Source organism: Henckelia pumila, chromosome 3 (genome assembly GCF_033568475.1).
Source record: "Henckelia pumila isolate YLH828 chromosome 3, ASM3356847v2, whole genome shotgun sequence".
NCBI classification, from domain to species: domain Eukaryota; kingdom Viridiplantae; phylum Streptophyta; class Magnoliopsida; order Lamiales; family Gesneriaceae; genus Henckelia; species Henckelia pumila.
Genome location: NC_133122.1, coordinates 46207891 through 46233234, shown reverse-complemented (window position 1 = coordinate 46233234; position 25344 = coordinate 46207891). Strand labels below are relative to the sequence as shown.

General features: G+C 34.2%; 3 protein-coding genes across 5 annotated transcripts; 1 reads left to right on the top strand and 2 right to left on the bottom strand.

The window, feature by feature from the left end:
* Positions 1 to 385: 385 nt before the first annotated feature.
* LOC140892059 (UMP-CMP kinase 3-like) lies at positions 386 to 4977 on the top strand. 3 transcript variants are annotated; one of them, XM_073300809.1, is made up of 10 exons: positions 387 to 515; positions 1626 to 1683; positions 2015 to 2066; positions 2368 to 2485; positions 2902 to 3058; positions 3203 to 3283; positions 3390 to 3497; positions 3796 to 3867; positions 4507 to 4562; positions 4852 to 4977. In XM_073300809.1, exons 2-9 carry the CDS (start codon positions 1654 to 1656, stop codon positions 4516 to 4518), a joined length of 630 nt encoding a protein of 209 aa, XP_073156910.1. In that variant the 5' UTR covers positions 387 to 515; positions 1626 to 1653; the 3' UTR covers positions 4519 to 4562; positions 4852 to 4977. The 3 variants fall into 3 exon arrangements, with proteins under 3 accessions (XP_073156909.1, XP_073156910.1, XP_073156911.1); XM_073300808.1 differs by lacking the exons at positions 4507 to 4562; positions 4852 to 4977 and having other exon boundaries at positions 386 to 515; positions 3796 to 4112; XM_073300810.1 differs by lacking the exons at positions 387 to 515; positions 2368 to 2485; positions 4507 to 4562; positions 4852 to 4977 and having other exon boundaries at positions 3796 to 4112.
* Positions 4978 to 5095: 118 nt separating this feature from the next.
* On the bottom strand, positions 5096 to 9616 carry LOC140892058 (very-long-chain aldehyde decarbonylase CER1). The gene is made up of 11 exons (XM_073300807.1): positions 9598 to 9616; positions 9426 to 9509; positions 9090 to 9313; positions 8693 to 8925; positions 8370 to 8589; positions 7080 to 7455; positions 6649 to 6756; positions 6349 to 6549; positions 6085 to 6183; positions 5824 to 5997; positions 5096 to 5528 (listed from the first exon to the last, which is right to left on the bottom strand). The coding sequence occupies exons 2-11, from the start codon at positions 9483 to 9485 to the stop codon at positions 5358 to 5360; spliced, it is 1866 nt and encodes a 621-aa protein (XP_073156908.1). The 5' UTR covers positions 9486 to 9509; positions 9598 to 9616; the 3' UTR covers positions 5096 to 5357.
* Positions 9617 to 15447: 5831 nt separating this feature from the next.
* Positions 15448 to 19346, bottom strand: LOC140887352 (eukaryotic translation initiation factor 3 subunit B-like). The gene is made up of 11 exons (XM_073294559.1): positions 19110 to 19346; positions 18753 to 18990; positions 18411 to 18557; positions 18132 to 18260; positions 17665 to 17793; positions 17511 to 17594; positions 17317 to 17435; positions 16990 to 17188; positions 16366 to 16895; positions 16126 to 16234; positions 15448 to 15928 (listed from the first exon to the last, which is right to left on the bottom strand). The coding sequence occupies exons 1-11, from the start codon at positions 19229 to 19231 to the stop codon at positions 15596 to 15598; spliced, it is 2139 nt and encodes a 712-aa protein (XP_073150660.1). The 5' UTR covers positions 19232 to 19346; the 3' UTR covers positions 15448 to 15595.
* Between the last annotated feature and the right edge of the window lie 5998 nt (positions 19347 to 25344).

Genomic DNA, 25344 nt, shown 5'->3' with positions numbered 1-25344 from the left:
TGTTTTTGTACTTCTTTCGATTGTTATACCATATATTTAATATAGTAGTCGAATGTTGTTGCTATACATTTTATGATGTACAAAAAATCACCACAATATTATTAATTATTAATTAACTAATTAATATTTTTTTGACGAGAATTAAATGATTGATATTAGTAATTAATAACATTTAAAAGAGAGAAACTTTTTTTATGTGTGTTATTTTCCATGATTGGTGTTGTCGTTTGAAATTTGGTGACGAGAAAATTAATGATTGCATTAAATTTCCGAAATATGACACAAATTTTGGGAATTTTAATGAATAATTATTATTAGTATCAAAAAAACGTACACGTGCAATTAATTTAACGACTTTGTAACCGTTGATACCACGCTAAGCATCCACGCAAAACAAAAGAGTGTAATTGAAGATTGCAAGAAAAGCTATTTGCCCAAAGAATTTGTTCTTCCCTCTTTAAATACGCGTTGGATCTCCACATTTTTGCACGCCCTCATGCAACCACAACAATAAGGTGAGACCCAGATCTTTTTCTCCGCAAGTATTTCATTTTCTTGATCCGGGCAACCTTAATTTTGATGATCTCTGTTTTACTTTATGTGGCCACAAGTTTCCAGCTTCTGATTTGTTGAGTTTTATGTGTTTTTCTTTCTACTTGGGTCGTCATGGGTGCATGATCTGATGATTATTTCGGTCAATGGTTAGAACTTAGATGTATGTGGAATGGAATTTTTTGGTTTGTTGTCATTTGCTTGGCATAGTACTTTAGCTGGGTTTCGAACCAAACCTGCTTGAAGATTCGAATTTTCATTTGCAAGATGGAGTATACCGTTTGTGAAAATGGCCTAGTTTTCTGGGATCTGATAAATTTATGGGGATTAATGTTTGGTTTGCTGGAGTTTCAAGTTTCTCTCTTTGTTAGATTTTGTGATGTCTATGCTGTTTAGCGCTCAAATAATTTCATGTATGGTTGAGTAGATCTGAACACTTTCTCAACTTTGTGAAGCGTCTTTTAAGTCTCACTTTCAGTGGCTGAATCGTGGTCATTATTCAGACATGAAGCTTCTATTAATGGATATGATGCGTCCTGATCTCTAGATCACATCCGTGTGAAAGTCATCTATTATATATGCTTAAAGTGCTTGTATGCAGTATCACATGTCTTCTACTTTCACTTGTGTAACTTTTATTGATTAGACGTTGTATTGTAATGAATTCATACTTGGCAATATAAGATTCAAATTATTTGAAATTTGCGAATTTGAGTTCCAACATATCATTCAGGTACCATCTTGTTGCTGCTAACAGATATTTTCTTTGAGAGTGAAGCTATGTACTTGATCTTTATTCCATGTGGATATTATTTGTTTTTATTAATGTCATTTATTAATACAGCTTATCTCCTAATATCTATAAATTTCTGGCCAAAAGTTGAATGTTTCTAGTTACAATTTTCATATTGGATTGATTGCTACTTGGTTCTTAATTTGATCTAATTAATCTTCTTTACTTTGGTACTTCTGATCTCTTTGCCACATGATTTCTTATCATTTGTTTGTATTGCAGCATATTAGTTTATACGAGTTACATAAATCTTAACTGCACGGTTTATATCTTGTGCCAGATAATTTGTTATCGCTTTATAGACAATCATGGGGACTGTTCTTGAAGCTGCAAAAATGGTATCTATGTCAACTTTTCATCAAGATTTTCTTTAAAAATTGTTTAGAATCATGCCTATAATTTTACCCCAATTAACAATCTTATGCTCCAGAATCGTGCACTTCCATTGAGTGATCTGACACCCAATATTACTCCCTAAGGTTCTCTCCTAACACCCATAATCACACCCCACCTCCCCAAGGCGAAAAAAATAAAATAAAAAATAACATCATTGTCATGTATTCGGCTTAACTTGCTTGCTGTGTATCTTGTTCATCTCCAGAGTAGAATAAAGTAAAAGTGCAAAACTCTGTGGACAGAGTCCTTATATATAAATAAAATTTGGTGCAGGAAGCAAATGGAAGTGCAACGAACAAGAGCGCAACAGTTATTTTTGTCCTGGGTGAGTGTTTTTGTATTGATCATATAGTCCTATATTCATAAAGTTTTTTTTTTGTCTCTCTTTTGGGCCTACAATATATATGTCTGGTGGAAAATAATATTTTTATTCTTCCTCTCTTTGATAATTTTTGCAACTCAACTCAACTAACAAGAACAATAAGAATTGAAACAAATTAATTGCTGAAGATTCTTCAAAGAATCTGCTTCTTCTTTTGTGTAATTAATGACCTATCCTTTTTTCCTGACGTTCAAATACTGAAGTTCTGATATATTGGTTGCTTTCTCTGTTCTAACTCGAGTAGGTGGCCCTGGCAGTGGGAAGGGCACCCAATGTGCAAATATCGTAGAACATTTTGGATACACCCACCTTAGTGCTGGTGATCTTCTCAGAGCAGAGATAAAATCTGGTTCTGAAAATGGGTACGACCACATTGTAGCCCCGTCACTCTAGAATTGGCACTGAATTTAGTCAAAATAAATAATTTAGTTGAATTGACTTTCTAATGTGTGTTGTAATTTCATTGTTGACCTAGGCCCTCTTTCTCTGTTTGGTGAGTAAAAGTTTTGATATTCACGACAACCTTGTTTTGCATTGCGAGCACTGATTAGTTCTTACTTGATAAAAATGGTTTAATAATGTTGTGATTGAGATAGTAATAGTTGCATTATTTACAAGATGTAGGTTTGTATCAAAGGAAGTCTATCTACAAAGGAATACTGTGATTTTTTAAATGCTCAGTCTGGTTAAACTACAATTCCTTTATGCTGCTTTTGAAATAAATTGTTGCAGTTAAATACCACAATCGTTTACCAACTGCTTGTCTTGTGATTTGTAGGACTATGATTGATAATATGATCAAGGAGGGGAAAATTGTGCCTTCAGAGGTGACAATCAAGCTTCTCCAAAGAGCAATACAGGAAAATGGAAACGACAAGTTTCTTATCGATGGTTTCCCTCGCAATGAGGAGAATCGTGCAGCATTCGAGTCTGTTGTAAGTTTCCTTTTATACCTCTTTAATTCCCTCAACGCAATCTATGAAAATTTCTTTTATCATAACATCATGTTTCAAGTGCTCGAATAGGCTTGTTGCATTAAAGGTTCTGAAAACTAACACCAGTTATTGCTTATATTCCAGACAGGAACCGAGCCAGAATTTGTACTTTTCTTTGATTGCTCGGAAGAGGAGATGGAGAAGCGACTGTTGAACAGGAACCAGGTTTGACATATCTTTCATTGATTTTGCAGTCAAATTGTTTGCACTTCTCTCGAATCTTCATCCAGTTGTGTTATTGCCTGCTGTTTTGTTCTTCCCTTGCTTGAAGGGTAGAGTTGATGATAACATTGAGACAATAAGGAAGAGGTTTAAGGTCTTTTTGGAGTCTAGTCTACCTGTGATTGAGTATTACAATGCAAAGGGGAAAGTCAGAAAGGTAAGGTTCTCTTTCATGCTACCCTCGATCATAGGTGCACAAGGAAAGTTAAAAACACAATATTCTTTTCCACCCTGCTCTCTAACACATCGGAGTACTAAGGATTGTAATTGCATGGGAAGCAGCGGGATTTAACGGTTTTTGTGAAGAGCGAAACTTGTATTTTATGAACTTACATTCCTTTATTTCATTTGATGAGGGAGTACTGCCCCCGCTCTTCTCCCATCGAGTCTCCCCTCTATTATTTCCTAAGGACAAATATATTTTATGTTCTCAGCTTATACTTCTTTTAATATAGATTGATGCTACAAAGCCAATTGAAGAAGTTTTCGAGGCAGTTAAATCAGTTTTCACCACATCAGGTGACAAGGTAAAGCAGCATCATGCTTTCAAGAAACCCCTTCAATTTTCATGGAGAAGGAAATTTGTAAATTGGGTATCAAAATGCTGTTGTATGAGGTGTATATTACCTTGATAAAATGGCACATTTCTCTTTATTGAAGCGAAAAGAAATGTTGTTAAGGTCCGATATTGTATGTGATTGACTGATTGGAATGAACTCATGATAATCATCAATTGTTATGTACTAAGTTGTATTTATGCCATCTTCCTACATACCTTGCAAGTTGCAATCACTGTGTCAGATTGTTACATAATGAGATTACCACATAAAACAAGGTCCATGCATGTGGCAAAGGCTTTGTATTAAGACTTGAACAAATGGAAAATGAAATGGTAAATGTGAGTATTTTTTGCAGTGAGGAAAAATGAATTGGATGTTAAAGTTAAATGCCAACACTTAAATACGAAACCGAATTTTGTTCTCTCTTTACAAAGATTATCTAGGATGTACCTGAGAGTTTAACTAGGTTTGCATCAGGGATTTAGGCTATTCTGTATTTCACCAATCAGAGGGTTGAACAGAATATTTAGCTGCGATGTTGACATGCATCACACGTTAACCGAACCCTTTATGCGGTTAATAGATTTGTTTCCTAAATTGTGACAGGTTGCTGCATAGAGTTGCAACTTCAGCCATGATATTCGCCGCAGATTCAGTCATGGGTATATCATCCAAATTCCTTTGGTTTTCTTTCGTTTTATTTCCTGGTTTCGTCTCTGCACATCCATAGAAGAAGAATATTCAGTAGTTTGAGATTTCTCTTTTACATTCACCCAGTGGTCTGTATTTTTTGTGCAACGAACTAGTTGTTTTAACTAACACGAGTTAGCTCGTGTGACGATATGTTTAAGTGATGCATCATTGCAAAGAAAATTCTTACCTGCTTGACTATTACGCCATAGTCTTATCATCTATGTAAATTGCTCACTTGTTGTGGATTTTCTCCTGCAGGTGGTCTGCTTTTTGCAATACTCTCTGGAAGTTGATGTTGTTATCAGTTCGTTTGTTTATACAGACAGGCTTACATTTTGATTTGTTTTGATATGATAATAATAATATTATATATAGTTTTGATGATCAGTTTTTACTGGTATTTGTCACTGTATCCGACATACTAAATGACTTCTTTATTCTTACAAATGTGTATCACATGTTGAGATTCACATTATATAAATGACTTATTTGTCATTCAAACTTGAGTGGGCTTTGGCATTATTTATTCCATCTTCAATTTCATATCATAATCGAAAAAAAATACAAATCATAACATAATTTTCATCATGTTATCTGCGGCAGATCGAGAGAAACATAACACTCTCGAATCACATAAGATGCGTTTGCATCTAAAATAAAGGACAACACATGCACGACGACAACAACATAACCACATAAATTGTTGCATCAATAGAAACTCAATTAGGATGAAGAACAGAAACATATCATGTCAAACTTCATTCTCATGGCTTTGATTCATAAGAAAGGGAGCGAAACCCGTGCTCGAGGCTCGCTTGCCAGATCTTCTCAGTGTCGAACATCATGTTTCCATATTCATGCACGTTCCATTCTCTCATGGCGTGGAGGATTCCGGCTATTCGCCATGCACTCATCACTCTTCTTGGCAACCAGTTCTGGCATTTCAACAAAATGATCATAACATCGAATTAATTCGAGTGGAAGATTTCAAGCGTGAATTGATAGATATTGTTTTTCCATGGAAAACAACAGTAGACGCATAAGACCGTATAAGGGAGATTATGTACATGCAATGAAGTTCATTGAACACTTTTTTCAAAAAAAATTATTTCTTTCATTTCATTATGATAGAAGTATTAATTACAGTTTTGTAAAATCGATTATTCAAAAATATAAGTTTTATATGCCAAGAAACAATTAGATTAAACAGAGACACTTTTCATCTCTAACCTCGCAAGAGTCGACGTTTTCAAGATTCTTGGGAGCCAACATTGCTGGTGTATAGGTGTAGAAGCAGTCCCTGCGCAGCTTCTTAGGAGGAAACTGCGAGAAGGGAATGAAAGTTGTTCCTTTCGGGGCCTTAAGCTGCTCGTTTTCGCTTAGTCCATCTCCAACAAGCCATATCTGCTCAGACAATAACCAATTCTTCATTCATTTAGATCTCTATAATTACAAGAGGCCAGGGAAAATGAGAGAAGTCAATTTAAGTACCTTGGCAACATTAGATTTGGAGAGAACTAAATTCTTTGCAGCCTCATTGCTAAGCCTTAATTTAAGGTTTTGGTAATCATCTTCACGTAGTGTAAATACCTGTTAAATTCTCAACAGATCAGAGACTTGTAATACCAAATGAAACTGGTGCACGCATCATATATAGTTCGATCATTTTTTCATCTCTATAACAGAATACTATATGTATTAATTTTTTATATCAAGAGGCTTTTGAAATCCCTATGTATTTGTGAAAATATATACCTGGATACCATTTTGGCACAAGTCAAGAGCAATAGCATAAGCAACCTTTGATAAGTCTCCCCTCAGAACCACCTGAGTTGTACCTTTTGGGATGCTGTTCACCACCACGGCGACGGCTAAACTACTCCCATCTACGAGCTTCACCTTCAAACCGGGGTGCTTTCTCACGAAAAGCTCACCACTTCCATTAAGCCCCTCTTCCTGCATACATGAATGTTTGAAAGATAAAAATATACTACAATAAGGTCTTCCTTATTTTTTTTTTTTAAAGAATTTAAGCGCGGTAGATTGGATTCTTGCCTGATTCAGTAGGCCTAGGCTCAACACCTTGATGCCCTTTTCCTCAGCTTCAGTTATTGCATCCTGAATCATCTTATTGATCGACTCTCTTTGCCATTGCATGTAGTACTACAAACAGAAACATGGCCAAGAATCTCACTCAGAGGTTCAAATGAGGGAACAAGTTACATTTTTACTCCAGATAAATGTTATAACTAAACCTTTTTCTGCCTGCTTTCTATTATCCCATAACAGCTTGCGAAAATGCATGCATGTAAAGTAGTTACTAAGAATTACAATGTTAAAGAGTCCAGCTAGCTAGCTTGTGGATCGATCCCATCGTATATATAACCCCAAAATGGCCTGTCTCGTTGCATTTTTAATCAAAAAATGTTGTATAAGATCTATAATATGTAACATGTATTAGAGATATATATGGAGGGAAGGCTTACTTGAACTGTATATTTCGGAATCGCCCACGTCTGCAATTTTAGGCTGTTGAAGATGTTCCTCTCAACTATAAACGAACGTCCATAAATCCTAGCGATCATCATAGACCAAAGCGTGACGGGCCACATGAACCTCAGGTACCACTTGGATTTATGAGGTTCCGAGGCCAAGTATGCGAAACCCAGGCGAAGATAATATACGGATTCGGGCGTGGTTAGATGCGTTAAGTACACCACGTCGGGTGTTTCTTCCTTTCTTTCAAGTGAAGTTTCATACAATGTGTCGGAGGATTTGTCCATCGTGCCATATATATAGTCGTATAATGGCATGAACAGGCAGTAATTGGTTCGAAACTGTGTGTGATGAAGGGAATGATATCTGTGTCAAGCAGCAAATTTAAGTCAATTAGTTTTTTTGTTTTTTTTTTTCATGAGCACATAATTGTAACTTAGTTTTAGTCAAATAATACACGACAACAAAAGCATAGATGACTATATATAGCCCTTCTGATATCAAAGTCCTAAATTTAGGATGAGATCTGGAGTTTGAAACGTAAAAAACTCTCCTCTCCTGTATCGAAAAATTAAGCATTAGCTAGGATGTCTCTTAATTGAAAATATATAATTAATATTATATAAAAATAAATAATATTTTTAAAAATAATTATAAAAGCTCATAAGAATATTTTCCATGTATATACCTTATTAATAACCTTATTAACCTTTTACTGATTATTCAATATGTATTGATATAAAATATAAATATTAATCACTAAATGATGAAATAAGAAAAAGCAAGAGAAGGTAAATTATGTATATATATATCTTGGAAAGTCGTAAATGGCAACATATATATATATATATTATAAAGACCCTGAGTTGGGTCATGTAACCATGCAGATTAATGGGAATATATATTTCATTTTCTTCAACCAATCGAAAATATTAATTAATTAGAGGCGCAAACATACTCTGTACTGTATTGTATAAAAATTAATTAAAATATTATTGCAGCTATATATTTCATTTTCTTCAACCAATCGAAAATATTAATTAATTAGAGGCGCAAACATACTCTGTACTGTATTGTATAAAAATTAATTAAAATATTATTGCAGCTATATATATATAACGTTCTACCCAACAACGTTGTTGCAAACAATTAAACATGCATGTACCGTATACGCCGCAGCATTATTTGATGCAACGATCGAGGGTACTGTCATAATTAATTAATTAATGGAACAAAAACAAAGAAAAAAGGAAAACATATATATATATATATATGCTTACGAAGGTGTGTAGATGAAATATTTGAGCATGGGAAACGTTGAGAAGAGGGACTTGGGGATGAGCTCGAAGTTGCAGTGTCCCATGTTGTTCATGAAATCAATGTAAGTAATATAGCCAGCAAACGATATAATGGAAGCAGTGCCGGAGAGCACCGTCACAAGAACCGGTATCGCAAACAGCGCAAAGTACGCGATGTGCTCCGCAAATGGGTGAATCACAGCTACATATGTCCATGCACTCTATGATCAGTACTTTACGCATGCATGCATGGTGAAAATGGATGAAAATTAATGGAGCTTATGTATGTATAATGAATTTCTTACATGTGATTGGCTCGGTGACGATGGAGGAGTGGTGGTGGGAATGGTAGCGTGTGTATAGGAAGTGGTGGTGCAATGCCCTGTGCAGCCAATAGTAAAGGAACTCCACGGGGCCTGTGTGCAGCAAAATGGTCAACACCACACCCTTTGTTCTCCACCACGCCAAATGTTGACCTGCTTCCACGTACATAGACCCCACATATACCAGAAGCCCATTTAATATTATTTGATCATCCCTGCCCAAAAAAAATAAATAAATTTTTGATTTAAAACTCTATCTTATTATTATAAATATGGATAGGATTGACCCATCTCATGGATGAGATCGTCTAATGCAGTGTTACTCAATATTCAAGCCAAAACAGTAATTTGGTTAAAGATTTCATATATAGAATATTACCAGTTCCTTTCTCTGTCGACTTGCTCGAATTCAATGGTTTTATCGACGATTCTGTTGTTACCTTTGGCAGTTCTGTAGCGAGACAGAGTGATCCAAATCTGATTGTGAAGCATTCTGAGTAACAAATATGGGAATATCAGAAAATGCCCCAAATCCCTCTCGTTTTTGTCTTTCACCATGAACGAGTATGTTTCGTGTACAGCCCATGGAGCCAATACCAAGTACTGCACCAAACAAAATTAAATTTAAATCAAATAATATATATAAGAAATATTGAACCCAATTCACAAATTAGCTAGTATATATATAATATTATATATGTATGTATGTACGTACCTTGAAGTCTCCAAGCCAGGTCCATGGCCATTCTGTGAGGATTCCTGGTTTGGTAGCCATCGATCTTAATCTTCTTTGCAAGTGCTGCAAATTAAATTAACAGCTTCTCTATATTTATATATAACCCAAAATAATATTTTAAGGAATTATATATACCTTGCAAAAAAGGTACCTTTGGAGCTAGGGTCGGTCGCATTGATGAATTATTGACAAGTGGTACTACATAACATATTTATTGTGAGACGACGGGAGTTTCTTTTGTATTATTGGGTTTCAAATTCGTCAAATTTTAAATGTGTGTCACTTGAGGTTTTAGTTTTCGTTCATGATGAAAGTTATTTTTTTTTTTCATAATTATGTTTTCTATTTCAACCCCAACTCTAATTAATTCGATCAAATTTCACCAATTAATCATACGAATAATGTAGTCCATATATAAAACGTACAGTACTAATATAATTCGGTCTTGAGTAACCACAACTTGATTGAGTAATATAGATTTCATGGTCATATTCCATTTCGACCCAGCTTGTTATGAAAAGTACATGTCGAAAATTGAATGCGTGTGATTGCAACTAGCTAGACAATTAAGTAGATGCAAATTAAACTTGATTTAGAATAAAATTTTAAAAAATTATATCCATACAAGTGCAATAATTTCAAATTAAATGGACCCCTACGTACTTACTTTGGCTATACAATTGGTTTCTACGGGTTAATACTACTACAACAGAAATTAAGTAAATGCCCGCATAGGTACAACATAATATCAATTCAATTATACATATAATATAGTATTATGCATGTGCGCTTCATAAATTTTGATTTTACAGTTCACTAATAATCAATCAAATTGACGAATTAAGGAACCAAATGTAATAAAAGAGAAGATATAGGGTGGCTCCGCCTAGCTATAGTTAGCTATAATTTTCTTGAAGTGGAGTGGTTACGTTCCCCTTCCGAACATTAATATTGTTCCACGAAAATGATTCACATTCATGTGCCGTTGCCTTGGATTGATGACCATATGCATTTATTGATCACACAATTAGTACACAGTTGGCATCGTTTGGTTTGAGTGATAGGATAAATAATCCATAAATAAGCAATATAATGTAAATTAAAAATAAATAAGAAAAAATAGTTAATACATTATTTGATTTGATGGATAGATTATAATTTATTTAATTTAATTGATGTAAAATTATTAATTAATAAATAGATAAATAATATGACGAAAATAAGACGAAATTAATTGAGATAAGTTATACATAGATTAACAATACATCAAACCAAACAATAAAACAATGTCTTAACGCGTATATGTTGTCAATGAATCGTGTTTCGTCCTTGTACGGTAAAGAAGCTAGAAAGTAAACTTGTAAATTTAAAATCAAAATTACAATTTTCTGATTTTTAATAAGTGTTTTGAAACATCATGTCCTAAAGTAAAAAAATGTTGATGATGATTGGTGTTTGATTCATACATGTCCAGCCAATTTTAACTTGTATAGTGGTAATTAATAATTATAGTTGCCGCCATCCTTTCACATTTAATGCGTAGGTTGCCGGCTCGTCGCTCGTAGTCAATTTTTCATAGTTCGTTTAGACAGTTACTTTGTTTTTAGTGTTCAACGAGTAAAATAAAATAAAATAAAATAAAATAAAATAAAGTATGAACAAGATTTTTGTAAAAAAAAAATTTAAAAAATATATTTTTCAAGTATATTTTTAGAAAACAACTAACATGTGTCTAGAATTGAAAGTAAAGATTGGATAACAAAATATATTACTTTTTAATTATAAATTTTTTTTATATAATAGTTATTCAAACACATTTATTTTTAAAACAATTTTTATAAAACATTTTATAAATATTTATCAAAACAGAACTTTATTTATTTATTGAGTCAAGGAGAGTGTTTGTTATAATTAAGTCTCGAATCTCAAACTCAATATTTGATTTTAACTTAAATACAAGATTTTGGTGTCAGATGAGTTACACTATCGATGACACATGCTCAATTTAAAGGTGTGGGAATGGTGCACCTTTGGGGGGAAAAGGAAAAAAAGAAAAGAAAAGGAAGATGAGATTGTTGAGTTCCTTTCTCAAGCTCTAGTTAGTTGGAAACGGTTGCATTCAATTGTGAGAATTTAAGTTAGCGAGTTCAATGGCCGAATTTGTGGTACCAATGCAATGAGATATGTGTCATTAGCTTTTTATAAACGTATAATTTTGGTGAAACAAATCTTCAAGCAGCATAATATTGAAATCAAGATTGCCATCTATTATCAAAACAATCTATACAAACGTTTTATAGTACTAAAATTCATATAATAATAATAATAATAATAATAATAATAATAATAATAATAATAATATGAAGAAGAAACGGGCGACATAACGTCTATAGATTCATTTTGTCCAATTAAGTTCGACTCCAATAAACACTAAACGTGGTTGGTTTACGTGGGTGTCCTATGATTCTTCTAGGCCTACTGAAAGTTCCGTGTTAGGATAGGCTACTTTATTAATGTTAATATAATAAATCCATCCATCCATTATTATTATTATTATTATTATTATTTTAATGACTTGCTATCAGTCGTCGCTGTCTTTTGATTTTATACTGGACAAACCATCGGAGTAATAGTCTGCAGATTATGTTAGTTGGATAAAGTGTACTGAGCAAATCTTATGCGAGATGTTAGTCCAAAAAAATATTGATAAAAGAAATTAAATATCTGACCATTAACTTTATTCACTTCATCAATTCGAATACTCTTGAAAAAAAGTCTGACGGCAAACCATCCATTGATTATTACATTTTCACGACCCCTCTTATTCTACTGTTTTAGGAATAACAAGTGACAAACCATCTAACCACAAAATTAATCTATTATCCCTTCTCTCGCTCCAACTAATTCATCGGTTTACAACTCAGATAGCATTTTTGCATTTATAATAATAAAAATAAAAATCTCTTCCCATATATAAAGAAGGGAAAAATAATTTTTTTGGCCCAGTAACTTTACTCCCTTTGAGTTTTTGTCCATTAACTTTTTCGATATGAGTTTTGATACACTAACTTTTCATTTTCAGTGTTTTTTGGTCCAACTGCATAGGTGTTAGCTTCTGATTGGTCCACATCATCATGTTGGACCAATAAGAAGTTGACACGTATGCAGTTGCACAAAAAATCACTGAAAATAAAAAGTTAGTGTACCAAAACCCACATCGAAAAAGTTAATGGACCAAAAAACTTATTTTTCTTATAAAGAATCTCCCTCTTAGACACCATCTTTTCTTTTACCAAAATTTTCCTTCCTCTGTTTTGTTTTTAAATTTCAATATTTTAAATCGAATTTTAGTCTCTTGATAATTTTTATAATTTCAATTTAGTCCATTGATAATTTTTATATCACATTAATAAAAAAAAAACAATGTAAAAACACTCATCGCGTGCACCAATACACTAGTAATAATAATAGCTCGGCATGTGTATCAGATAATAATCCCCTCTCTCAAGTATATAATTTTGTTTCTCTTTCACATAAATTGAAAATTGGTTAATGAAAAATAAAGTTTATGAACAAAATTTCGATTTTATTATCTGTTATTCCAAAAATGATTTCATATTTTCTAAGATTTAGTTAATACGAGGATATTAGTAAAAAAAAAAGATAATAAATATAGAAATTGATCAAAGATAAAAATCTCTTTTCAACTTTAATTTGGTTCATTCGGTGCTACATAGCATAGGGTTTCTTAATTGCTATCCAAAAACAATAAAATAAAACTTAAGGTTTGGTATCGAAAAACCACACGACCTCCAACTATAGATCGATCAATAGGGATGTAAATGAGTCGAGCCGAGCCGAACAATATCAGGCTCGGGCTCGGCTCATTAAGTATATGTCAAGGCTCGGGCTCGGTCCGAGCTTTTGTTTTGAAGCTCAGGCTTGGCTCGTTAGAGAATTATTAAGCTCGCGAAAAGCTCGAGCTCGGCTCGTGAATAGCTCATGTATCTTACTTAACGAGCTTGTCTTGAGTTTGGCTCATTTTCAGGCTCGTTGGGCTCGTTAAGCGAGCTCGCTCTCTGGCTCGTTAGGCGAGCTCGTTCTCGGGCTCGTTTACAAGCTCGTTCTCTGGTTCGTTAAGTGGACTCGTTTTCTGGCTCAACAAGTGCAAATACAATAAAATACACCTCTATAAATTAATGGGAAAATGGTCATTTTGGTCCTATAACTTGAACCATTTTTGGTTTCGGTCCTATATATAATAAAAGTTTGGTAATAGTCCAATAACTTTTATTTCTTGGCTATTTTAGTCCTATTGTCACCAGAGAGTCTAATTTCTCCGGAAATCACTGATGAGGCATCAGAACATGATGACATGTCATTTACATTTGGTGATATTTGAATTTTTGGCAAACGTTTGCCACATCATTTAATTACATATAATTAAATTCCAAAAAAATAAAAAGAAAAGAAAAACCAACAGTAATCGTGTAAAATTTGCAACTCAGTGCATGATTTGATTGAAGCCATTATTATTAGATTTTATTGGAGCTCATTTTCGTGCATAAGAACTATTCTTTTTCTTTTCCAGGCTTTCTGCTCCAATGCCTTGAACAAATTTATATCGTCGTCTAATTTGAAGTCAAATTCTTTATTCAATATTATTGATTATATATACATATATTTTATTTTAAATAATTATACAGAATATTACTGTTCAAACAAAGAAAATAAACTGAATAATAAAATACTTTTCATAATGAAAAAGTTTATATTTTTTGCAAACTAATGGGAAAGGAAAAAATTAGATTCAAGATTCTATTGCAAATGTTCTACACGATGCTTCAATGGAGACTTAAATCTCATTTGTGAGGTCGTGAAATAGAAAGAAGACATCTTTTACATGGACATGTGACTTCCAGACATTGCTTCTGGGTGTAGAGGTTTCTTGTGCAATGCGGCTTCTTCTCATACTTATTTATTTGGAGGAATGAGAGTTTTTCCTCCCATTTCTATTTATTGATCTGTCTTTTTTTTTTTTTTCATTTTTTTAAATTTAATTATGTGTAATTAAATGTGTGGCAAATGTTTGCCAAAAATTCAAATATCACCAAATGTAAATGACATGTCATCATATTCCGATGCCTCGTCAGCGATTTTCGGTGAAATTAGACTCTCCGGTGGCAATAGGACTAAAATAGCCAAGAAATAAAAGTTATTGGACTATTACAAAACTTTTACTACTTATAGGACCGAAACCAAATGTGCTCTAAGTTATAGGACCAAAATAACCATTTTCCGTAAATTAATTATAAACTAAAATTAATAACAAAAAGAACATCTCAAAATATTTTATCAAACTTCCAAATACCATATAAAATATTATAAAATCGAGCTTGAGAGCTTATTAACGAACATGTTCGCGAGCTAATGAGCCGAACATCCTTAAATTCAAGCTCGACCTGTGAAAATTGCCGAGCTCAAAATTAAGCACGGGTTTGGCTCGATAAGCTTAATGAACAAGCCTGAACGAGCTTTTTCACGAGTCGAGCTCTGAATAGTTAGCGAACAATTCGGCTTGTTTACATCCCTATCGGTCACCACTCATCGGTGACTTTTAAGTGCAATCTATATATTTATATATATATATTACCCTGCACACCTAGGGTGCAGGGTATCATTTCTATATATATATATAATATATATATATTTATATATATATAATCGTTTATGCGATGCGGAAGGATAATTATTGCTAGTTAATAATTGAATTCATTAATCAATCTAGAAGCTACTCCCTATGAAATTTATGTGAAACTTCAATGCTATTAATGAGAGTTCGTATAGGTTACAGCGCAAAAAGAATGCTTAATTTGAGGAATTTTCTTTTTTCCTTTTTTTAGACCAAAGCCTGAAAGAAATGTTCCATAATGAGGAATATCCCAAGAATGCTTCTACAAAATAACATGTCAAGAGGTTCGGGGGTTACTTTCCTCGTAACTAGTAGTAAAAAATCATCCATTCGACAAACGAAACAAAAAGTTTCCAAGGTAATCTGAATGATAATGATAACAAAATGGTTGCACTATCCCACGTTCATAAAAAGCACTTCTAGAGAGCCCATGGGGTTTAACAATGCTCGGATAGACCTAGTCGAAGGAAATCACCTCCTCCGAAACATCCAATAACTCCTCAACTTCGATTTCTTTGGCCTCATATTCCTCTTCTTCTTCGCTGGCTTCACCATCTCGCAGTTCCTGCCGGTAGAGTTTCTCTTCTTCGTGGAATCGCCTCCATTCACTGACCCACCGGTCCCACTCTTCCTTCAACATTTTTCTCTTCTCTCGATCCTGCTCGCTCAGCAGCAAAGAAACGTCTTGATCCTCTGCTTCATACTTCTTGCTGTATTTCTTCAAGTTCTTGGCGATCTCTTCTTCCTTCTCAGCGCTCAAAAGGGATGGGGGCCTTGGGCGCCACAAAAACTGCAATAAATCTATAATATTACCAAAATGTCCAGTTGCAACTGGCATCTCATACAAGGAAGCTCGAAAGAAGGTACCTATTAACTGATATATATTTACCGTCTATTTGAGATGCAACTTTTATGGAGAGTAAATTACTAAATTTCCGCCAACAAGAAACTTGTTTAAACAGTATTAAAAAGAGGAAGAGAACTAACTTGGAAGAAATGATCCTTGGGTATTCTATATAGCAACTTTCCGTTGAAAGACCAAATGTTGAATCCATTTTCCATCTCGTGAACAGATGTAACTGCTGTCATCACATATCTAATGGAAAGGAAACAACCGATGTCCCATAAATTCATTTAGCATATACTGAAACACAACAGATTCAATAACAAAACAAAAGATGTTCTGCGAGAGGTAATGTAATGGTTGACAATCATCTCAACTGTTACCTTCCTGTTGGGTCCCATTCAACATCTGTTGCCATGAAATGCTCAGAGGTTCCCATGGTTTCAAGTTCATCAACATTGTAAAACTCCAATTGCCCATTAAAACCTTTCAATCCTGCCAATATAATGAAGTGACCAGCTGGGGACCAGTAGAGAGCATTTGCCTGTTTGCCCTTCAGAGTAATGAGCTTTGTCACACGGCCTGTGTTACCACTGCGCATTGAGTAGAAACTAACATCTGGCCTCGGATTATCACCATGGATAACTGCAAATCTGTGGCCCTTCGGCTCCCAAGCAAATGCAATTATCTTATCACTCTTATTTTCCAGCTCCAGTACCTCAATTGGTATGTCTCGTTCTTTGATTCTGAAAAGCTCAAAGCCAGTGTATGTGCTTTTCTTGGTTTTTGTGTATCGATCAACTATAACAGCAAGGTAATCGCCATTGCTCTGCCAGTACATTTTACAATCACTGACGCTAAAGAGATTCTTCTGTCTCAACTCATCTTTGCTTGGGATTTGTACGAGACTCACCTATTAATGATTCGTACAGGAGAAAAACATAAATGCACAATAAACACGACAGAGTATTAAAACAAATGTCTAGCACACGCATTTGCGGGCTTACCCTTGCAGGCTGATTTCCTCCTCCAAGTTCAGGAACAAAGAGAGCAAGAATGGCATCTGTGGGTGACCAACTGAGGTCCATAACACTGTCAACCTTCATAGATTTCTTGTCAACGAGACTAAAGGTCTGAGTTTCATAAACAGAAACTACATTTTTCCCAATCCTGGCAAAGTACTGGTCATCTTTTCCACCACCCCACCTGGAAAATAAACAAAAAAATTGAGAAATTATCCGGGTGCAAGAGAATATCTATTCTATGTGTAGGAGGGCCAACAAGTCTATAAATAAGGATAGAACGCGAAAAAAAAATAATCTTGCTAAATTTACTTGAAAACCGGCCAAGATACACCACCAACACCTCCACCAATAGCAAATTCATCTGCACTCCCTTTGAAATCTCTCATGACTTTTCCAGTTCTCACATCAAAAATGTTTATAACAACCCGCTGTAAAGGCAATAATGTCAGCCATGACACCAAATGAGTAAACTAAGTAATAAACACAAGAGCGAGACATTTTACATGAGTATCGCGAGGGTTGCTTGGTTCATGGCTGCTGTAGGTCACCAAAAATTTCTCTCCGGGAGAAAAATCAATCAGTTTTACCTGCAATTCACGAAATTAAAGCTACAACTCCACATAAATTTGTAATCTACTCTGCAGAATAAATGTCCACCTGAGGATGAGCATATCGCATCAATCTATTAAAAGTGGTATCACCACCCCAAACAGCAACGCCCTGCCTATGTACTGTGGCCAGGTATGTCCCCAATGGAGACCACTGCACAAAACTTTCTGTCCAATACTGCACCAAGAGGAGATCATAAATAAATGGAAACAAAAAAAGAATATAGTTCTCGAAAGACAAGCTAGTCTATTATTTTCATGGATTTGCATAACAATTGACGTGTGGGAAAAATGCAGTCATCCAACGAGAAATTACAAAATGGCATTGGCAGAATGGCATTCCAATTGTTTCCCAAAACAAAAAAACAAAAACAGTGGGAATAGCATTTCAATTGTTTTCAAAAAACAAAAGAAAACACAAAACAAAAACAATGGGAATGGGAATGGGAATGGGAATGGGAATGAGAATGACATTCACATTCTATAACACAAACAGAAATCTGAAACACCACTTACGGTTTTCTTGTAAACAAGCTCAGGTTTTGACTGCCTGGCATCATTCCACAAAACTTCGGTGTCTGAGCCAGCACGAATCACAAACTGATCCCTGGCCTTTTCATCCGTCAACCATTTTTGCAGATTTTCCTGCAGAAAACATGTCATCCACATAAGTATGAACATCTGAGAATCTTTTGTCCTGTAAGTTTTTATTTAAAGCTTTCAAGGCTTTTATGCTTTTTTTTTTTAAAAAAAAAAAACAATGGTGAAAGAGTGCGCAGAAGGGCAGAATTCTACCCCTGGTGTGTAAGGCTTAGTTTCAGGAGGTGCCCACTCCTCTGGAACCTTCATAAATTTCTCAATGTCCTCAAACATGCTGACAGCAAATATATGGGATCTGTCTAACTTGTATCCATGTGTCTTCTCCTTAGCTAATTCAGCTTCCTATGAAGCACAAACAAGTTCAAGATAATAAAAATTGCTCATGGAAACATAAAATTAATACGTTCTATCAATTTCGTAAGATTAAAATCCTCTAATAGATAAACCTCAAGCTTAATAAGAAACATACAAGTAGAAATAGCAAGAATAGATTTTTTAAACAAAAACATATTACTCGAAATACATGAATGAGCGTACCAGTGCGGAATTGTATTCGATGAAACAATATCCTAAGGTTTTCTGAGTGTCAGGATCGATGGGCATCCAGAGACCATCTTCTTTAATAACCCCAATCTGACTGTAAATTTTGCGCACGACCCCTTCCAATTTATCGAATTTCTCCTTAGGCACCACAGGTAAATTATCCACCACGATTATGTTCCCAAAACCCTCCTCGAACTCCAAAGACTTCCCCTGCTTCAAATCTTCATCATCGCTGTAACACATAGTCGCCAAAATCAAACATTAAACATTTCAACAACAAATGCTCACCCGAAAGAATAAAATAACAGAAACAATTAGAGCAATTTAAACTCGTGTAATAAATCGTTTTACCTGATAATTCCTAAATCATCACCAGGAGGGAGACGGATGGAGTCCAGATTGATGGAAGACATATCAACGCCGAGGCGTTCCGCAGTGGCGTGAATTTCTTCCATGGACATCACATCCGCCATGGTAGATGTAGCTGTACAAGGATTGGTACGCTCGAAAAGGCAGAGACGAAAGAGTGAGCAAAGAATTCTAGGGTTTTGCTGATTACTGATAAGCGTATGGCGAGGTGGATTTTTTCATTTTTGTGATTAGGGAGTTATATTTATACCTATTTTTATTTATTATATTTTTTATATATATATAAATGATTTGTAGTTCATTGATTTGATTGAAATTTTCATTTTTTTTACATTAATTCTTTTACCTTATAAAATAGAGGTGTTTAGTTCATATATTGGAGACTCTTCTTTCTCTATTACATTTCACTAGTATTTCATTCTCTTCCTCCTTTCCTCCAACTAAATTTATAACACGTTATCAGCACGAGTGCTCTCATCAAGATAAAGAAAAAAAAATATTATTATATTTGTATGAATGCTCTCGAAGAAGCACAATATTTAGATCTTATATTGATGTTCGTCGAAATCGCATAAATTTTATTTTTTATGTTCACGCTCCTAGTTAATTATTGATGCTCCTGGAGAAGCATATCATTTAATTTTATGTTGATGTTCTTGATGAAACACAACATGTTTCTATATTTATACTTGATAGATCTACGGATACAATATAATGATTTAATCTTTCAATATTCCGGAAGAATATTGATACAAAATATAAAATTGTCAATATTGATAGATGATTTAAGATCTAACAATATTTCTGAAGAATACTGACTTGATAGCATGATATATTAATCATCAATATTCCGGAAAAATATTGATTTGATTTTAACAAAATAGTCAAACTTATGATTTAATATTTAAATCAGAGATTGTTTATATTCTTGAAGAATATTGATTCAAGATTTAAAATTATATCTATATTTTGTAGATCTATCAATATTTTTTGAATGGATATTGATCCAAGATATAAAGTCTGTCAATATTTATTAAGAATCAAATTTTTAGATTTGCCAAAATTCTAGAGAAATTTTGATATTTGATTTGTCAACGATAGTGATATAAGATCTAATATTCATCAATATTAACAAAGAATATTGATTCGAGATCTAACATATATCAATATTCTTGCAGAATTTTGATTAAAGATTCAAGATTTGCCTATATTCTTGAAGAATATTAATTCAATACGAATTATAAATATATTCTTGTTTTATTTAAGTTTTCTCATTATATCTTGACATATATGATTATTATTTGTATTCTTAATTTTATTGATTTAAGAAGTTGCTAATATTTTCTTTATGTAAACACAAATATTTGATTGATTAATAACTATGTCAACATGACAAGTTTATACACATTTCCATAGTCTACATGATACCATGTTTATTTATATTTTATTTGCACAAATCGTGATCTATACCTTTGATAAATTTAACTTATTTATTTTTATGGGTATCTCATTATTTAATCTTTTTAGATGTTCAAATCCTTCATGAAAATAATAATATAAGTTATAATATTTTGTTGCGTAAATTATATATGCCTTGGATGTAATTATCTTTGAGCTATAACTTATCTAATTTATTTTTAGATTAATGAAGGAATATCATGATGAATGTCTAGCCGATAGTGGTACAACGCACACTATCCTTCAAAGCAAAAGGTATTTTTTGGAATTAACATTAGCTGAAAATAATGTTATAACAATCTCGGATGCATAAAAAATTATTGAAGGTTATGGGAAGACAAAAGTCATTTTACCAAATTAGACAAACCTGTATATTGAAAATGCACTCTATGCAAGCAAATCCAGTAGAAATTTGCTTAGCTTTAAAGATATCCGTCGAAATAGATATCATATTGAAACATTAAATGCAAACAATGTTGAATACCTTTGCATTACATCTATTATATCTGGCCAGAAGCAGATAAAAGAAAGATTACGTACACTTCCCTCAGGGATGTATTACACAATAATAAAATCAATTGAAGCAAATACAGTCACAAACAAGAAGTTTGTTGACAAGAAAAATTTTGTATTATGGCACGACCGACTTGGTCACCCTGGGAGTTCAATGATGCGAAGAATAATAAATAATTATCGTGGACATCCCTTAAAGAACCAGAAGATTATCTTACATGATGATTTTTCATGTGTGGCTTGTTCACAAGAAAAATTAATTATAAGACATTCCCCAACAAAGGTTGATATTGAAATTCCAACCTTCTTGGAAAGAATTCATGGGGATATTTGTGGGCCTATACACCCACCATGTGGACCATTTCGATACTTCATGGTATTGATTGATGCCTCAACTAGGTGGTCACATGTTAGTTTGTTAGCATCTCGAAATATAGCTTTTGCTAGATTACTTGGGCAAATAATTAAATTACGTGCTCAGTTCCCTGATCACTCAATCAAGGCAATTCGTCTTGATAATACTGCTGAATTCAAATCACAATCATTTGATGAATTTTGTATGTCGATCGGGATTTCAGTTGAGCATTTAGTTGCTCATGTTCATACACAGAATGGTCTTGCAGAATCATTTATTAAACGATTGCAATTGATTGCTAGGCCGCTACTCATGAAAACAAAACTACCATCTGCAGCTTGGGGTCATGCTATAATACACGCTGCATCATTGATTCGTGTGAGACCAACTAATTACCACCAATACTCACCTTTGCAACTTGCATATGGTCAAGAACCTGAAGTTTTTCATTTTCGTGTATTTGGTTGTGCGGTACAAGTCCCTATCCCACCTACACAACGGACCAAAATGGGTCCACAATGTAGACTTGGAATTTACGTGGGATATGATTCATCTTCTATCATAGATATTTGGAACCTTTAACGGGTGATTTATTTACTGCAAGATTTGCAGATTGCCACTTTGATGAAACTGATTTTCCAACTCTAGGGGGAGCAAAGTTGTATCCTGAGGAACAACGAAAAATTTGTTGGAATGAAAAAACATTATATCTCATTATGATCCCCGAAACAATCAATGTGAGCAAGAAGTTGAAAGAATTATTCATTTGCAAAGAATTGCAAATCAATTACCCGATGCTTTTGTTAATACAAAAAATGTGACAAAATCATATACACAAGTAGAGAATACTCCAGTGAAGATTGATGTCCCTGTAGGACCATGTAATAAAGACCCGCAAACGAATCTAAAATACGTCAGAAGCGTGGTCGACCAATTGGTTCGAAGGATACGGTACCTAGAAAAAGAAAGGTACAAGATAAAGAAGCAGTTACAGCTCCAGAAGAAGCAACTTTACATGATACAACAAGAGAAATAAATGAAATAGATGTGGAAAACATGTGTAACACCCGGTATTTTTAATTACATAAATCCGCCTGCATAATTAAGATATTTAATTATTTAAATTTATGATTTATGGGTTAAATAATTATGTGAATTATTTGTGCATGATTTAATTTATTTTTAAGCATTTAACCCATAATTAGTAATTTTTATGATTTTTAGTATTTTAATTATTTGATCGCGTAGACGGGACCGTGGACGGACGAGATGACAACTTTCCACCCAAATTATTTTATGAGCCTTTTTAGAGCCTTAAAATATTATTTTGAGTTTTATTATCTCAAAATTTTAAGTATTTAATTTTATTTAATTTTAGGAGTCCATTTTTATTCAAATTAAGCCAAAATATTGACTTTTTATTATCTTTAAAATTCCCTAAAATTATTATTTCGAGATTTTATAATATTTATGTTAGTATTATTATTTTTAAAGTTGGGATTATTTTAATTATGTTATTATCTTCCTATTTTAATTATTAAACCATTATCTACCTAAAATAATCCCCAAACCCTACGCCATTCTCCTAGCATCAGCCGCCTACCTCCCCTCCATTCTCTATATTCTTCATCAGATAGCATTCTCCAAGGACTCCATAGCCTCAATTCGTGTGGTTTTCAAGCCGAGTCATCATCCCGTCGTCCCGGAACCGCCCCACGCTCGTGTTTTCTCGTCATCTTCGGTGAAAGGCATGATTCCTTCTTAAAATTTTCGTACCATCTCAGTTAGTTTACGTGTGTGTAGTGTTATGCATCAAAATTTTAAAGATTTTCAGAAAAACGATAATGGTATTGTATGTATGTGCTTTGTTCCTTGTTCCTCTTGTTCATGACCACGTTTTTGGGTTAACTATGGATGGTAGGTCTGTTGGTCAAGGTCCTAGGAGGGTGGGGGACGGCCTGGACTCGAGTGGCTCGAATGGCTCGAGCCAAACGAACCCAGGGAAGCCAATATAGCAGCTCGGCCAAGACAGGTGCAGGTTTAGGGTTGGCAGGAAGGAGGCTCGGCCTTGGCGGTTCAGGGTGCATGGGGGTTCGGGCCTGACTGGGTTTGGTCCGCCCGGACGTGGGCTACGTCCGAGCGGCGGCGCTCCAGCCAGGGGCGGCCGGAGCCGGCCGACAGCAGGCCAAGAGGGCCTGCTGCTCACGGCCGAGAGGCAATGGGAGAGGGGGGATCGGGTTGGGCTAGGTTAGGGGTCTGGGTCGGGTCTGAGTGGTCCGGGTCGGGTCGGTTAGGTAGTGGGTCGGGTTAGTGAGTCCGGGTCCGAGTTTGGTGGGCCGGGCTCGAGTATTTTATTTTTAAAGTATTTTACAAATTTATGTGTTTTTGAGTCAAATAAATTGAAATAAAATTATTTGGACTCCCAAATAATTTTATTTGGACTTTTAAAATTTTAATTAAGTTAGTCCATTTATTTTATGGGCTTTTGGGCTCATAAAAGTTAATGGGCCAGTCTTTGGGTTTTTGGGCCCATTGGGCCAGTTTAAGTTGTTATTGGGCTTAGTGTATTTTAATGGGCTTTATTAATTTAATTGGGCTTAGAATAATTATTTGGGCTTAAAGTTTAAGATATGGGCTTAAGTATGTTAATGGACCAGATTTAAGTTAATGGGCTTGTGTGTAGGGCCAGCAGTCCAGGACCATCCATGAGAAAATTTGCATGTGTCCTGAATATATTTAATTATTTATATGCATTTAAGTTATTTTAATATTTATATGTTAGTAAGAAATTAAATTAAATATATATGATGGACACACATTTTATTCAAGTACATGCATTCATGAAATAATATTTTATGCATGATTTAATGTTTAAGTTGAGCAATAAAAATATTTTATGTTGGAAGTTGAAGTAGTGTGACAATTTAAGGGGGATTCGTCCCCATATGATTGAAGGGCAGTTTACTGCCAATTTAAGAGGTGATTCGTCACCGGCCACGTACGTAGGTTTCCACGCTGATCAGTATTTAATGTATGATTTAAGGTTACACTACGGATACAACCATGCTATGTTAGAAAATAAATTGCTCAATATTGTTATGTATTATGTTATGTATTATGTTTATTTAAGTAAGTCATGTTATGTAATTTTTTAAGCATGCTCATTCATGTATATGTATGTATTAGTATTAAATTGGTTTAAATTATTTTAAACCCTTGTTATGTTAGCATGTTGGGCCTCTAGGCTCACTACACTGGTATGGTGCAGGTGAGTACGTTGAGGATGACATTGTACCCACCGGAGGCGAGGACGTATGAGCATGCATGCAGTGGCCCCGTGACCGTGAAATATTCTGAGTCGCTATGCATGTTATTGTTTTTGTCAGCATGATACATTTTTGTTATTTTCAGTGATTGAGGGTCTAGAATATTTATTTAATATTTTCAGTGCATGCAAACTTTTATTTACTTATGCAGTATATTTTTAATTAATGTTTGACTCAGATATTTATTATATTTTTAAGAATGCATTTTTATTTAAGTATTTAATTGTTTATTCATTTTAAATATTTTTATTCTGTGCATATATGTATGGGCATATATGTACATATTTTATTTAGTAAGTATAAAAAAAAAATTTTCCGCATATTTATTTATTATAGAGTTAGGGTCGTTTCAGTTGGTATCAGAGCACGGTCCTTGGAGGGGTCACTACTGCTATGCGAGCTCAGAAATCCACGCTACCGGTCTGTAAGTTTTAAATGTTTGTAGCATGATTTAATTTCTAGAATTTAAGTTAGTACTAATTTCAAAACACTTAGTTATGCATGGCGATTTACGTAAATAAATATGTGGTGGTGCAGAATGCCTCCCAGACAGGTGAATCGACGT